General features: G+C 33.7%; 1 protein-coding gene across 15 annotated transcripts in view; it reads right to left on the bottom strand.

Moving 5' to 3' along the window:
• The window catches only part of Ptprk (protein tyrosine phosphatase receptor type K), a 522697-nt gene that overhangs the window by 255202 nt on the left and 254320 nt on the right, over positions 1-13175 (bottom strand). For all 15 annotated transcript variants that reach the window (XM_078019195.1, XM_078019197.1, XM_078019198.1 and 12 more), the window contains exons 4-5: positions 9511-9592; positions 6910-7025 (exon numbers count right to left, since the gene is read on the bottom strand). In XM_078019195.1, coding sequence (XP_077875321.1) covers positions 6910-7025; positions 9511-9592 — 198 coding nt within the window. The remainder of the gene's footprint in view (positions 1-6909; positions 7026-9510; positions 9593-13175) is intronic.

Raw genomic sequence — 13175 nt, 5'->3', positions numbered from 1 at the left:
AGTAAACTGTCTTTTTATTTTACTCTCATATCATCTCAGATTCTGTCAAGTGGTCCCAGCCAGGTCTAAAACCATTTGTCTTCTTTAATTTTTCCCCTCTTTTTCTATTCACAGGTTTTCTAATTCGACTGACACTGTCCAGTCCAAGGCTTTCATTACTTGATGTCAGTATGCCCAACAGTAGCCACTTCTTCCAGGGGGCTCCCTCACAGTCTAGTCCCAGGCCTCCCACAAAACTTTTTAATTTTCATTTCTCATTGTGAGACTTCCACTTCTCCACTTACACTCCCATCCCACTCCACACACCTGTGTGCATGCCTGTGCCTTTTGTCTTCCAATTCTGCAATAATAACAAGGCCCACTTAGTCTCTTCCTACATAGATGCTATGTGTGTTTCAGTCTAGATTAAATTTTCTCCAATGATTTCACCAATTCCTGCAGTCTATGTGGCTTGCTAATCATCTCCGAAATAGTACAGCCCTTGATTCTAAGCAATAAATCCCTACTCAGTTATAGAATCATCCCTTGAGGCTGAAAGGATCATGTAAAGCATTCAGCTTCAGGCTTGACTGTCCTCCAAATCTCCAGCATGTGCTTGTCCAGAATATGCTTGGATACTTCTGCTGATTGTAATTTCACTACCTCCTGGAGAAGCTGATGCCTGCTTTGAGCAGCTCTACAGTTACAAATTTCTTCCTTAAAATCAGCTTATGTGTTTGAATGTAGAGCTTCAAACCCCCAATTCATTATTGTAGTTGACACCTCCCTTATCTCTTCCCTACATTCTAAAATTTTAAGAAATTGATCCAGTCTTCTACAAATTTCAAAATGTATTCATTCAATGTTCCTTTAGTCATTCTGACATCACTCCTTCATGATTATTCTCTGTCCTGGTGATTTTATACTACTTCATTATTCTAATATTGCAGAAGTTTCTCAGTCACTCTTAAAGCAAATTATACAGGCAATGTGAGAATTTTGGAAAGCCTTGACCATAGGAAAGTTTGCAATATATTACATTTTTTTTTGTTTTCTTTTCTCATGATACCTAATGTGGAGCTGATTACATATTAACATGTTTAATCAGGCAGACTTTGAAAAAATCTTCTCAAATTAGTTTTCGATGAATTGCCTACTATATATTTGGAGACATAGATGAATTTCTTCAGAAAAGCTTCCTTCACGATAATAAGTGTAAATTTTTCAGATGTTTTCTTTAAAAGATATAGTACCAGGGAGAGAAAAATCTCTCATGGAGATTAAATAAGCTACAAACATCTGAGTACTTCACATATAAGTATAGATATACACTCTGATGAATGGAAGCATCATAAAATGTATTGTAGGCAATAACAATGACATTTGAAATAGAGTGGCCATACATTTCATCAGGTGAAACTTTGTACTTTCAAATTAACTAAGTCTTGTAAAATTTACTTCAGAATTTCCATTATGTTATACTATCCATATATAGTATAAGGAAAAAAGCTATAACATTTCTCTGGATAGATGAAATTATGGACAAAAGCTTCAGATCAACCACTTTTATTGACCTTAGCTAGCAACAGTTGGTACTCCAAGAGCTTGGCCTCTCTGGTTGTTTGTTAGAGCAATTTTCATCTCGTTTTCCTAATTTCACTCTCCAATTATTACTCTCAAGCCATTGCTTAAATTATCTGTGGCTCCATAAGGAATGACATTTCCTTTGGCTGAGAAACCAGCTGTATTACACTACATTAGCAGTGATGAGTCTCACCAAGGGCAAAGCAGTGGCTGACTTTTCTATTTTGGCCGGCCCACTGAGGAGGCACTATGCCAACACCTGAGGCGACTCCTGACAGATTGGCCCAATTGCCAGGGCTTTGATGGCAATCTGCATCGGATTACCAGTCACACATTAAACAGCCTCATTTCAATTCACCAAAACAAACGGTGCCACCAAATCTACCCACACAATTTGCTACTTTCAATAACTCCACGTTTGCATTTCTTTGCCCAATTCAGTGACACATGTCTGCCAAGCTCTGTGATGATGGATGGAGTCATTAGCATTTTAGTTTCTACACTGAACCTGAAGCCAGAGCATATGGTCTGACAGATGTTCCAGCAATGGGTTCTATTTGATTTGCCATGTAGGTGTCCACCTATACTGGACCTTCTTGAAAGAATACTACTTTAAAAGTTACAGTATAATTAATTTCAAACCTCTCCCATCCTCAGGTGACAAGAGGTTTTTAAATCAGAACATGCTTTTTTTCTATATTTCAGTGGACACTTCCAATTACAAATTACCTCTTGACCTAATTAAACCACTTCAAATAGGCAAGATGGACAAAATGCAGGGGATTTTTATGGGCTATTGCCATCTATGGCTTGATCAGTACTATCAGTAAGTTGAATATTTAACTATATTCACTTTTTTCTCTTCATGATTTTTTTTAGGTAAAATGTATATACAGCGAATTGGGCAAATCTTAACCTTTGACATATGTGTGCATATCCATAGACCCAATTCCCCAAACAAAACATATGACATTTACATTAATCCAGAATTTTCTCCCTACAGACTTTTAGCCTAATTGTAATCTCCTACAGGCAAACATTCTTTAAATTTCTAGTTATGCTTTTCTGAAAATTCGTACAAATGGAATCATTCCATCCACACTCTATTGTGTCTGCTTTCTGATAACATGTAGCCAAGCCTCATGCGTGCTGTTATAATGTGTCAGCAGTTTATTCTCTTTTTATTGCTAATCAGCATGCCATTTCTTGAATAAGTCACAAATGGTTTATCAACTTTATTATTAATAGATATTGGCATTTTTATAATTACTAGTTATTCTGATTAAGACTATTATGCATATTCTCGTACAAATATTTTTGTGGGGATATCTCAATTTCTCTTGAGTAAATACTTAGGAGTGAAACTATTGCACCACATTAGTTGCATGCTTATATATTCACTTTTTCCTGTGATTACTTTAACCACTATTTATATTAATAAGAGACACAATAAAAAAAAAACATGGCCAACATTTTTAACCTAAAAAATTGTATAGCTTAGTTTTATTTTTCCCATATGGAAACTATGCTATACCTCTCAGGAATATAACTGATATTTTAATATGCTGTTCTAATATATGTGAGATGTAAAATTTCCTTTGTGATCTTATTTCACATAACCTGAGTTTTACCATAAGATTTGAGTTATGAACCACAAATATTCTACTATTGATAATACCATAGGAATACAATCAAAATAGCTTACTTCTAAAACTTGGAAGAACTGAAAAATGCCTATTTATATGGAAAAACACAAACCATTATCTTGACAAAAATTTTACATATTTATGTTTAGAATACACATTACTTAATTTAGGTTTATGATAGAAGAGGAAATTTGAAGATCATTAAGAGTGTCTAAGGGAATTATTCAAAGTTCCTTTTACTACAAACAATAGTATACTTTTAACACATGTACTCTATAACATATTTTTTTAAAAGAATGTTCGAGAAGGCCTCATGATTTCGCCATATTTCTAGTCTATGGACTCTAAAGAGATTACTAAAAGTATTCATAAAAAGTATGTTTTGTATATCATGAGCTTATTTAGCATGTACAAAGAGATTAATCCAACTTATATATTTCATTCCATATCTAGAGTGAATGATGTCCAAAGACAAATTATATAATCTGATTTTTATAGGAAAGAGCACTTCCTATAGATATTTCTAGAACCACCATAATATGCCTTATGGATTATCTGTGAATAGGTATCTCTTTATATGTCTGCTTTATTCCCCCTCCACTTTTCAATGTACTTAATTGGTATGTCATTTTTCATAATAAAAATTTCAAGTATGAATCATAACCTAGAAATAGTAGGTAAGTAAGTGAACATATTCCCTAAATGTATTTTCATATTCAAAGTCTTAAAATATCAAACATGATTAGGTATTTTGTTCAGTTCTTTTCACAGAGTTATAGTATGTCATTTTTTTAAAATAGAAAACGCTGCTTTTTTAGTTTTTGTTAGTTTACTCCATATTTAGACAACATTTTACAAACTAAAGCAAGCTCAATTCAATCTAATCTAAGTTATTTGAAGGACTTAAAAAGTTGGTCACCATTTATTATTTCACCTGGGCATGGCAGGGCTAACAGCTACTCTATTATTCCATTACTTCTATGATAGAATGCAGTGACCTTTCATTGAGTTGCTTCAAGTACATTCATTCTTAGTGTTCTCAGCAGATATTTTCAGCACTTGTTCTCACAATGAAACTTAATTTAAGGAACCATTTTTTCCAATACAAAACTAATAACATAAAAATTTTATATTCTTCCATCAAACAAAAAAGGTTATCAAGGCCATGTTTCAGACCATCCAAAATAATATAAAGACCTAATTTAGCATCTTACAGCTGGAAGGGATTTTAATCTCTATCCAACAACTCCTTTTATAGATAAGAAAATAAAGCCCCAGAACAGTTCAATGAATCACTAAGCCCTCCACACTTGACTAGGTTAGAAGGCTTAGGAGAGTAAGAATTAAGGCTACAATTAAGAAGGGTGCCTCCTGAACCCTAGGATGTTATTCTACACCAAATGAAGGTAATTTGACATTTATTTGTATGGGTTAGCTGATAGATTCTCCAGGATTCTTCCTTTTTATTGTGTGTGTGTGTTTTTTTTTCCTTTTTAGCACTATCAGGAAAAGATTTTCTGTTAACAGTCACTTCTAATAGACTCACTTATATATGAGGACAAGTCTTATCAAGTTGATTGTTACATTGTATCACTACAAAGACATTTTTAATCTAAAAACATCCCTAAACAATGTAATTGATATATTACAATGTTTCATAAAAAGAATTATTTAAGAGAATAAGTTAAGATAATATATGTAATGCTATGGAAAAACAGTAGAACACCCTTTGAATAAATAAGGTGAATACGCACATTGCTAAAGAACTGTGTAATGTCAATGTCAAAGTCGAAGAGAAAAACACCAAGTCACCTTGTGTGTCAAATGCAAAGAGGAGGACAGGGAGAGAAAAGAATGCAGAATAAAAGTATTTTCTCTCACTTCCTTTTCAAAAATGGCAGGAGGAATATTTTAATAAACCATATTGAAATGAGCCAATCTACAAAATAGGAAACAACAAAAAATGAGAACTATTGACTGCAACCCACTCAAACCAGTACGGTCCAGAAAAACTTTGTTGCCACAAGGCAGCTGGCTTCTGTGGACATAAAACCCTTTTTATTTCAATGTCACATTAAATCCTGGGGCATAAAACCAGCAGAGACTATAGAGTCTTTTCTGGTTTCCCAAGAAAAGACTATACAACTCAAAACTAAAGCCAAATTTCAACTAATGTTCTCATTCTAGTGCAAATATAAGCAAAATAATCAAAAAATGTGTCTGAAATTATTTTTAAATTGATTTCCTTTGGGGCTGGGGAAGGGAGGGAGAGAGGAAGAGAGGATAAGAGAGAGAGAGAGAGAGAGAAAATGAGAGAGAGAGAGAGAGAGAGAGAGAGATAAACTGACTTAACATATAGTTGATAAGACAGTTTGTACATTACACAAAATGTTCTCCAGGAAAACTTAGTCTATATTTTGATATGTGTAGGGGAAATCTGCATAATGAGAAAGTGGAAAAGAGGCCTCATTTTCTTTTCAAATTTGGGCAAAAAAAAGTATGGTCTCCTGATATTTGCAAATCAAATCAATTACAAGAGTGGTGATAATTAGACTAATATGTAATATGAATTATGTGTTTTAATATTCAAGTAGATTGTTGTAAGACTCAGATACCATAGACCCTTACATATCAGACAGTATAGCTGACATAGGTTCAATAATCATTTATTAGAACCATCTCCCCAGATATCTGCAACCTAATAATTATATCCAATACTATATTCAAGGAACTAAGTTAAATTTATAATTATTTTTCTTTTTGGTCTCTATTGGCATTCTCAGGAATTTGAAATTTCAAACTAATTAAATTACTTTGTTCATATTAATGAAGATATAATAATACTAGTACTACTACTAATAATAAAGGTGTTCAAAAATTATTATTTCTTATATATAATCTAATTTAAAATATTTAGCTCAACAGCTATCTGTCTTAGGTCCAGTCTTCTGGCTCCACAGATGCTCTAAGCTCCTCCTACTCGTACCCCAGCACCCCAAGATTGATAGATACACTTTCAATAAATTTTCTGAAGGCAAATCCTATTCCTTGGTCTACAGTTCTTTCTGATTCTTTTAAAGCTCTTAATATGCCCCATTTATATTTCTCCAATATGTATGTTAAATCACAACTAATTAAATAAAGGTTTATTAAGTATTTAATATGTAGAAGGCACATGTCTTGACCTTGGATCTGTGATTAATTCTCATACACAAAAGTTTCAGTAAAATTTAATTGGCTTTCTTCCAATTTATATTTCCTGAAATACTCTCAAGGGATTCTTAAAACACTCTTAAGAACTTGAACAGAGTATGACAGTTCCTATGTAAGTAATATGCTCTTATAAGTTCAGTTTTCAAAATATTATTAAATAAGAAAAATTTTACTTTCATTTCTATTTCAAATGGATCTAAATTTTTTTTCCTTAAAGTTTGAACATAATTTTAGAGAATCATTAGGTTTCACTAGATCCAAATATTTATTAATTATAAGCCCTCAAATTTTTATTCAAATTCTGCCCAAGAAAGGAAATATCTGATATGAATCTGCAGCCAATTAACACACAAGCAGCCTGTTCATGCATGTATATGAACACACACACACAGGAAAAGGTAATACCTCCAATAGTAGTGGAATGTTTTTTGGTTTGTTTGTTTTTAATCAAGGTAACTCTGCAGCTCAGCTGCCACCTGGGCCTTACCTGCAGCCATAACTTGTTATGCACAGCATCTCTCCCAGTAGCAATACACTGAAATGTAGCATTCTGCCCTGCGTTGACCTCTACATCCCCCAGACGGAGGAAATGAGGAGATTTATCTGTGAGAATAGAGAGAACAGTTATTTTTTCCACATGAAGAAAATATGCCAAGTTACTTTTCTTCAACAGAATATTATTCTGAATGTTTCTTCCTTTGGTCAAGACTAATATAAGAAGAAAATGGACTTTTCTATGTGCTAGAAGATACCATTTCCTCGCTCACTCTCACAGTTCTCTTTTCTCAGTAGCTACATTGCCTATTGCCCTGTAATTACAAGATGACTCTTCTATGCAGAGTGAGCATTCAACAATTAATATTAACTGATCGTTGTAGCAGGTTGCACAAGGACAGTAATAATGTTATAAGTCAAAGTAGCAAAACACATTAAATAGGCATATACCAGAACATACTACAAATATACAATGAAAACAAAGATTTCTAAAATACTGATTGCTGGATGGCTGTTGAACTATTTTCCTATAAATAAATTTCCTTTCTTTCTTTTTTTTTTTCCTTTTCTTTTTATTTCAGTAGTTATAGCCCTCTAAGGGCTCCAAAGAAAAATGAAATATTTTGGTTTTCAAAAACATTATATAAGCTGCTATTAAGTACACTCCCTGCTTCTTTATAGGTTCTAGAAAATCACCCCTAGGAGATACTAGATCAACAAAAAAGTGATAATTGTATTCAAAATATAGATGAAATGTATATGGCAATACGATATATTTATATGACTGCCAAAAAACTATATTTTCTTTTTTTGAACTCAGGGGCACTCAATGTGTGAGCCACATTCCCAGCCCTTTTTTAAAAATTTTTATTTATTTATTTATTTATTTATTTATTTATTTAGAGACAGGGTCTCACTGTGTTGCTTAGCACTTCCCTTTTGTTGAGGCTGACTTTGAACTTGAGATCCTCCTGACTCAGGCTCCCAAACCACTGGGGTTACAGGCATGTGCCACCATACCCACTAAAAAACTATTCTTTGTAATTAACATTCAAAACTGAGGACCTCCCCGCCACACCAATATTTTTCATAAACAACAAAAACTAAGACTTAGTAAGTAAAAGAAAAGCTCTTGGAAAACCAACACTGGAGTTGCTATTTTTGTGCTCAATTCCAAATTTTGTACTTATTTCCTCACAAAAGTCTTTCTTAACCATCTGCTGTTTAGGAAGTGAACATGAACTATAGATGGAAACATTGTTCTCTTATGCTATAGAAAGAATTTTCTTTTCTTATGAAGGAATTTAGTAAGTCATCTTGAACTTCAATGAGGTCATTTTGTCCTTTCTTACCACATAAGAGGTGGAACAGACAACGTGTCCCTTGCCTGCTACATCTTTCCTACAGCATTACTTAGAGCACACTGAAAAGAAATGCTTGAGCTAGAACAAGGGTTCCCCAAGTCTTAACTCTAGACAACCAGATTAGAAATGCAAATTTCCAGGCCTACCCTAAATGTAATGAATCAGAACCAGTGGAAGAGCTGACAATGTGTGATTTACCACACCCAGCAGAGGGTTCTGAAGCACACAGGAGTTTGACAACACACAGCAGAGGGGCAAGCCTGAGCCCTGCACAGAGTGGCCCTTGTACATTCTCTTCACAGTGTGATAGAAATGTTTCTACCCAGAGGATTACTAAACAGATAATGCAGAATATATACAGATAAGATGCTGCTGCTAAGAAACTCAAGTAAAATCTAAATTCATGCATGGTGATTTTTTGCCCAGGTGCATTGAAAGTTTACAATAATTGTCTTTTAAGTAATGTGATTTATACACAAACTTAGGTATACCATCCAAAAACCAATCGATGTGTGATTGATGCCATAACAAAACTATGTTTAAGTTAAGATTGCTTTTGTTCTTTATGTTTTTAAAGGGCATACTAACCAGATATTTATTATGACATCAGAAAAAGAAAAAAAAAACTAATTTTAAAATAAAGTGAACTAAATCATTCCCTTCATTTTACATAAACCTAAAATTAGTAGACCAAATAACTTAGTGAGGCTTATTTTTATTTTCCTTTGTGTTGATCTGATTTGTTGTTCTCTTTCCTTTCCCACACAATTGAATAACACTGAAGGATGCAAAAAGTCCTACAGAGAGTTGCCTTTGATTTACATTTTGCTCTTAGTAATTAAATAATTAAAAGGATGCTTTAATATGTATATAGTTAGTCAGAAGCCTTAAAAGTATATGCTTAGACAATTACAGAAATATCTTAGCATTTCTTTTATTTATTTATTTATTTTTAATGTTTTTTTTTATTGGTTGTTCACAACATTACAAAGCTCTTGACATATCATATTTCATACATTAGACTGAAGTGGGTTATAAACTCCCAACTTTTACCCCAAATGCAGATTGCAGAATCATGTCGGTTACACATCCACAATTTTAAAACTGAAAAGAAGCTAGGAAAACAATGAAGACAGCAATGACCAAGTGGTAAACAATCAAAAGCCACTGTCAATTTAAGACAAGTGTTGAAAGGACATTGAAAAACTCAGTTCTTAATCACAACCTACCACAAGGATAACTCAGTACTTGGATGTCATCAATGGCAATATAGCCGCTTCTCCCTCCTGAGACTTCGGCTTCAAATATTACCTGTCAGAAAGAAACAGAAAACATGTACAACAATCATTTTCATGGAATGTCCACAGTGGGAGGAATACAACTGTAATACATTTGAAAGTAAATTTCATTTTTGTTCTATTAAGAATTAAAACTTTATTTTATAATGAATGGCAATTTCCTAAACCTAAGAAAATGAAAATTAATTAAATTACTGAAGTCAAGCACATCAAAATTTTTAGGCAAATAGTATTAAGCCTCTTAGATTTCATGAATTAGCAATATAAAGGCAGAATGGAGGCTGATACAACAAAGCTTTACAAATGTTCTCCTATGGACTTTCTTCATTTTTGTTATTTATTTAACATTAACATGTCTACCATGTTCCAAGCACTATGCTAACCACTGAAGATATCAAATGCATAAAAGTAAAACCTGGATTTTAAAATAGCTGAATTTTCAAGGATGGAAATCAACAGAAAATTACTGATGTTGTGAGCAAAAGGGATGACATACAACGAAAAAGAGTAGGTCTGCATGTTGGGGGAACATTTCCCCACAGTATCAGTATTTTCCTGATAGCCTTTGCCAGGACAGTTTTACTCTAGTAGTAGAACATAAGTTTGATTGACTAGGCTGCTAATAATAATTATTGAGCAGTTACTGTATAAAAGAGATTTTCCTAAATTAGCATGCACATTCACACTGGCTTCTGTGTTGTTTATCTAAGTGCATTAGCCATGAACACACTTGCCATATTATATGCTAAATACTGGAAAACAAGATTAGCAAGATATAGACAACAAAATCTAAAACTTGAAATAATGTATAACTGAGGCAATTGCATCATATAGGATTCTTTCTAGGAGATGAGAAATCTATATCAAACTCCAATCTCTCCTATTTACAAATTCTTGAGCCAATCAGAAATTTGAGGTTTAGGGCTTTCAGAGCCAAGTCCCAAGACCATTATATGCATATGATACAGCTTTAATGATGAAGTTTTAGGATGCTTAAATAGTAGCATATTAAAAAGTGCTACATAAACCAAATGACTAATTATCATCATTGTTTCTATGTGAGGGCTGACTAAGTGAACCCTAGGAAAATAAGTTTATTTGCTTTAATAGTAGTCAAGGAAAGGAAAAGTACAGAAAGAAAAAGTAAAAATTTTTAAAGAAAATTACATTCCAAAGAATAAACCACACATCTGTGTAACAGCTAGTCATTGTTAGCTATTCTAGTTTTGTTGTAGTCAGCACTGACAAGTTTAACATCTTGGCTTACCTTAATGTTACTTTCTAGAATGGTTTAACATCCTTGCTTCATGTAAGTGGTAAGTTAAAACAAGATTACTATGCCCCTGAGAAAAAGCTCTCATTAGTTCACTTAAACTGAGGTTCATTCAGGATAATAAATTTAGGCCTTGATTTTAGGGGAGGCAAAATGATTGGTTCTTTATTAAAGGAAAAAAAAAAGTTCCTCTTTTTAGTGACCTCATTTTCCCCACTAAGTGTTGTCTTTGCCTCATTAACAAGAGCTAGAGGAAAATTTTAAGATCAGATTCCTTTACTGCTGAAGATGTAATCAGCTTTATTACTTCAATGGAGCCCTCACCTTGTAAGGCTCTTCTGTCCATTCAGGGGAAACAAATCTCAAAAGCTTAATTACACAGAGCTCCCTTAGGCTAATGTGCAGGTCAGAGCTAATGCTTGGTGTCAAGTGGTCAACCAGGGCTTCCCAGAAGAGGAGAGCCATGGAAACCACACCAGAGGTCAGCTTTAGCCTGTCCAGAAGCCCAGCCTGGGAAAGGAATGAGTGGGGTCCGCTCTTCATGCTGTTTTTACTCCACTCCATTACCTGAAATACTGAGGTGATGATTCTAATCAAAATTTTGCTACCCCAGCAACATCCCTGGATTATTAACTAAATAAATGAAGTAAAGTTTAATTTAAGTGGGGGAGAAAAAAAAATGGCAAACTCTAAAGAACAAGGACAGTTTTATCCTGTGGCCAACAGTTAATGCAGAGGAGGAAGAATCTCATAGAATGGAAAGGGGAACTTATTGTCAGGGAGCCTAGGGTCTAGGTGCTGGTCTGCGTCATGTGTAACACAACAATTAATTTAACTTGTGTCTTTGTGGCCTTGTCTGGACAATACTGTCCTTGCCTATATCACAGGTTTCTCATGAAAATTGAATGATATGTGTGAAATTATTAAATAGCACAGAAAATACCATGCGATGTATAATGGATGCTAGAAAATCTAAATTTTTTGCTCTTAATTTTCTTTCAATGTATCATAGCAGCAAGAATCGAGATCCAAGGAAGGATGCATTTAGCCCTCACTTTTAAATTAAAATAAAAGCTTACGTAGAGCTCCTTGTATACTTGAACCTACATAAAATTTAAACTTTGATTTTCTCTTCTACAAAAGAAACTATGACTAGTCACCTCAGGGCTTTAGAGGATTAAATGAGATAATTCACTTTCAACATTGAGCACAGTCCTGGCACACAGTAAGTATTATATGTTGGTTTGCAGTACTGCCATCATGGGAAGAAAACAACTATAAAAGACATATGCACTAAAATTAAATTTCTTCCCTTTCCCATCTCACTGTCATCCAAAACCTAGATCCCTACCCACTCTCAATTTGGAAAACATAGAATAAACTGGTATTTCCTTCTCATAATTCTCCTTATATCTACATTTTTTTGTGATTTAAATTTTCAAACATCACGTTTAGCTTTCAAAGACAAAATATGTCCAAATCAAAACTTATTTTTTCTAATATTCATTTTGAAGCAGTGCAAATTTCAATAGTGAATAAAATATTCATCTGTAGCATATACAAAGATGACTAAAGCTGAAGACTCAACCTTCTGAGATAAAGCACAACATTTGCAACTCTCATTATAACATGAAAGTTCACATTTTACATATTTATAAATATATGTACATGTATATATACAAACCTATGTATACAAATCAATTTAAAGCATCATTAGACATAGTTGACTTCTCTCTACCCTGCGAACTTTAAACACTGTAACTGCTTGAAGGTCTAGGTTTTCTATTTTTTCCCCTCTGACAGGATTGAGAAAGATAAGCCTACAAAACAAATGGACTGAAAAAAAAGTTTGAAATATATAACAATGTGAAAGAAAAATGGAGATATATGGTGTCATGGAACCTAAATCTAATAAAAGAATATTTGAGGGGCTGGGGTTGTGGCTCAGAGGGATAGTGCTCACCTAGCATGTGTGAGGCACTGGGTTAGATCCTCAGCACCACATGAAATAAAATAAAGGTATTGTGTCCACCTATAACTAAATATTTTTTTAAAAAAAGACTATTTGAAGGGGAAGAGATATACAAGACCAAGTGTTGATCAAATACTAGGTGAAAGGGAATTTTAAAACGCCCCTTATTTGTGACATTGAGATCAGAAGTGATCAGAGAAAGAGATACCTGTATGAAATAACAAACAAAACAACAACAACAACAAAATAAAAAACATAATGGGCATTGAAGAGACTTGAGGAGTGGAGACAGAAATTTTAAAACTCTTACAGGAAGTTTTCTTGAGGGGATAGAAAGAAATGTCACTAAGG

This window comes from Ictidomys tridecemlineatus, chromosome 8, assembly GCF_052094955.1.
Source record: "Ictidomys tridecemlineatus isolate mIctTri1 chromosome 8, mIctTri1.hap1, whole genome shotgun sequence".
In the NCBI taxonomy this organism is placed as follows: Eukaryota; Metazoa; Chordata; class Mammalia; order Rodentia; family Sciuridae; genus Ictidomys; species Ictidomys tridecemlineatus.
The sequence above is the reverse complement of the archived record's forward strand: the minus strand, read 5'-3'. Positions and strand labels throughout refer to the sequence as shown.